Source organism: Notothenia rossii (genome assembly GCF_949606895.1).
Source record: "Notothenia rossii genome assembly, chromosome: 2".
NCBI lineage: Eukaryota > Metazoa > Chordata > Actinopteri > Perciformes > Nototheniidae > Notothenia > Notothenia rossii.
Window position 1 is genome coordinate 44,032,203 of NC_136904.1, and position 3,894 is coordinate 44,036,096.

The 3,894-nt window shown below is 39.7% G+C and overlaps 1 protein-coding gene across 1 annotated transcript; it reads left to right on the forward strand.

The window, feature by feature from the left end:
• Positions 1 to 2,457: 2,457 nt before the first annotated feature.
• LOC307029613 (uncharacterized protein) lies at positions 2,458 to 3,682 on the forward strand (the record flags this gene model as incomplete). Its single annotated transcript, XM_079665693.1, has 5 exons — positions 2,458 to 2,605; positions 2,696 to 2,794; positions 3,018 to 3,250; positions 3,339 to 3,517; positions 3,670 to 3,682. Exons 1-5 carry the CDS (start codon positions 2,527 to 2,529, stop codon positions 3,680 to 3,682), a joined length of 603 nt encoding a protein of 200 aa, XP_079521819.1. The 5' UTR covers positions 2,458 to 2,526.
• Between the last annotated feature and the right edge of the window lie 212 nt (positions 3,683 to 3,894).

Here is a 3,894-nt window from a genome sequence, read left to right on the forward strand (position 1 = left end):
TGAGTGTCTGTCTGTCTGTCTGTCTGTCTGTCTGTCTGGCCGGCTGGCTGGCTAGCTGAGTTGCAATGGCAACAAAACACAACCCAGACCCCAATAATCCCACATCCAAAGAAGGGAAACGCATGGCTCTTGAGCTGAAGCATGAACACATGCTAGCTGAAGCTAAGGTTGGTGTTTTAACCCATATGACCTCATTCATTTCCCACTTGAATTTGGCACTATCTGTTATCCAAAAAATGCTGAACAGGCCAAGAGTAACTGGATTTTGGATCAATGCATAGGGCCTTTGCAAAACGGTTCATCATTACAACATGGGGGGCAGAGGCTTACTAAATAAAGCTTGGTCAACTTGTTTTACTTAATTAGTTGTATATGGTAGGAAAAACTTGAAGCAAAAATGTTCTTCAAGTGAATGAATTTACTTGTATTTGTACACTGTCATATGGTATCAGTTTATCAGCAACATCAACCTTACATGAATTGTTACTTGGTCACAGAAAGCAGCTGAGGAGAGGAAAAGGGCACTCTCTGTAGGAGACACTTTACAGTCCCCTAAAAGGGGCTGAGTAGGACGTGGCAAGCCGAGAGGGAGGCATGGAGGGCGACGACAAGGCTCAGCTACAGGTTGAAATCCCAATTATTTTACATTTTTATGAATTTACTAAGTAAATGGTTGGGAAATCGAATTAAAACACAGTAATTGCTTGTTGAGGGTCTACAATAATTCCAATATATAAACGCATAGTGACACTACAGTCGGAGACATTCCCACTGTGGAGTCATAAAAACTATGCTTTATTTAATTTCACAAGCTTTTAAACAATAGTTAGATAATACAAATCATCAGTTATCTGTTGTTAACCCTCTGTGTGATATTTTACAGTCACATCTGTTGGAGATTAGGAGGATGTTTAAAATCAACCTCGTCTCCGCGTGTCGTTTGGTAAACTGGGTAAATTCGTAAAAAGGAAGGGATTAAGAAACACCAGAATGCAAGTTAAACAATAATCTTGTTTTAATGATAAAAAGTAACAATACAAATACAAAGGAAGTACTTCCTGCTCTTCCTCCAATCTCACGGATCTGGTCAGTTTGAAGAAAAGAAGAGACTGGTCTAAAGAAAACATAGGCTTATATCCAAAAAACCCAGGAGGAGCTATGCGGCTGTTTAATTGTTCTTATGGCTTAATGGCTTCCCTGAACTTCCCTTCACCCCAAAGTCAGCTTACTAGGAATGAATACATTTTATTGATAAGCTCAAAAGGACGTTTATCTTGTTTACTGCTGGGTGACCCAAGTCTCAAGGCCTGCAGGATGTGTAGGAGATAATCATTAATTCTACAAGACTTTAACTGCCTTATATCTGAGGCACATCTCCCTTTTGGGCTAATCAATACGGGTTTTAGCAATTAGCAGAGGAAGCTAGAGACTCAGGGCCCCTTTCTTGCTGGGAACTGCAAAGCAGATGTCAAAGGTCATAAAACCACCCTTCTGACTACACATGAAAAGTGGAAGAAAAGACTATTGCTTTAATTTATTATTACTAAGTAGTGGGACATTGTTTCAGGAATATATGTAAAGCCTCTCTATTATTTAAACAGTAAAAATGTACTTTCAAATTTAACACCCACGAATATATAAGGTGACATTAAAATGAATATACCAGATTGAACTTTCCTGCCATAACACGTTACTTTAATACTTCAAATAATTCAAATAATCCTTCACATCCCCTCCGACTGAGGGCTTCCAGTCTTCCAGTGTGGAGGTTCTGCGTACTGAACCTTCAGCACAACACGAATTTGGTAAATCATAAAAATGGCTTTAAGTTTAAAACTAAAATCAATTTTTAAATAAATTGTGTTAGTGAGAGAAAATAACCTTATACACAACTGACAGTTCAGGACTCGAACGAGGAATGTAATTCAGTAAAGATATTGGCCAGTTCAATACTGAGCGAAGAAATGATCCTTGATTTTTAGTGTTCATCTTAAATATAGTCATTTACAGTTAAAGTTTCCCATTCTGTTCACAGAAAAGAATATGGAGAGACTCTCTGACATTCTTTCCTCATGTCCTCCTCCTGAGCCTCAAAAAAGCTCTGCCTCATCATGGTCTTTTCTGCAGCAGAAAGCCTCAGAGCGCTGGAAAGAAGCAAGACCACACCACCTGCAATGCCTTCTAGAAAAAGAGGCTGTTGGTCATCCCCTTTGTGGCCTCTGCCACGAGCCGGCTGTTATTAGGTGAGATAACATTTACCTTTATTTAAATTACTTTACCTAATTGTAATTTTTCAGTATTAATGCTCAGTGCCCTGCTATTTCAGCTAACATGCATGACTTTTGGGATGTTAGAAAACTGGATACCAAGAGAAAACCCAGATGAAAATGAAAGTAATCCTAGCATATTAGAATAATTTTATATTTCCTCCCAAGGTGTAGAGAGTGTCTTCCCGAGGAGTGGTTCTGTGGAGACTGTGATGTACTTCATCACAAGAACCAGCCACTCCACAACAGGGACAGTTTAATGAATGTTTTTTTTAAACCAATTAGTCCAACAACGTGTGTTGTTAGAGTGGAAGGTGGATATGACACCCATGACCAAGGTATGCTCTCTCAAACTTGCATTTTGATGTTCACATGTGTCTTCGGCCAGCATATAATGGTAATTAGTGCTTTTCTTTTTTTTTTGACAGCTTGCATATTGCCAACTGTGAAGGCACCCAACTTCTCCTGTAAAGGCAAAAACTTCACTGTGGTACCAGGCAAACCAGTGATTTTAATTACCATCAATGGTAAACAAATATATATATATATATATATATATATATATATATATATATATATATATATATTTGGATTTCTATTGAATTGTTGTTATATGTTTACTATTGTGGGCTGAGGCATTGTGCTTCCACTTGGAGTAAAACCTTCATGTAATATCTGTTCATCTTTGACTATTTGTAGATGGAACTGTTGTAAAATGTGTCTTAATTATGTTTATTTACTTGTTCCAAGGGCGTTATGACTTGCATCTGCCACTATATGTCTGTCAAACTTGCCAGCAGCAGGGGACCCCCGACTTGAAAGTCCTCCTTAAGAGTGGATACTGGCAAGCTTCGGTCAGTATAACCACACTTTACACCTTGGACCTCCTGAGCTCCTTTGAAGAGCTCAAGGTCATCTCTCCGGGATTCTCCAGACAGGCCTTTGCAAAGCTGCTGGAGCATCGCACAAAGTGTGGAGGAAGAGTAAGTGTAAATATTCTTTACCATATTATACATTATAACATTTCCGTAAATAGACAAAATCAGAGCAATATATGTAATTATCTTCCAGTCTGGACCTGTCAACAGAGATGCACTGCAGCGCAGCTTTCTGGAGTTCTCCTATGCCTCGTATGAGGAAGACCAGCTCTGCTGTGGTGCTCCTTTCATCTGCCCTGCCTGCACACCGGAGATGTTGGCTGTTTCTGCCGATGGAAACAGGAAGCTGTATCGTTTTCGGCGAAGTGGAAGGTGCTGTTTTTACAATGTTGTTATTTAACTTTTTTGATTACTGTTTATATTTAATGGATATGCTAAAAGACGAGGGAATGCACGGAGGCGAGTAGACGCGTGTCCTGACAGTTCCGAGATTAGTGACTTCAAAATACCTTCCCATTGTGCAGTTTGGCTCACTAATAGTATGCAACAACTCATAAGGTACTTATAAATTACTCTAGCTCAATTATTTTGATTTGTAACCGGCCAAAATGACTACTAGTCGATCTAAACAAGACCTCGCAAAAGGAGGCCTCAAACCCTCGCTCCTTCCTGACTCGGCTAGCGCTGCTACTGCTGACGCTGCTGGGGACACCCTAGATGCCTCGCTGCTACAATCAATGATGGAATCT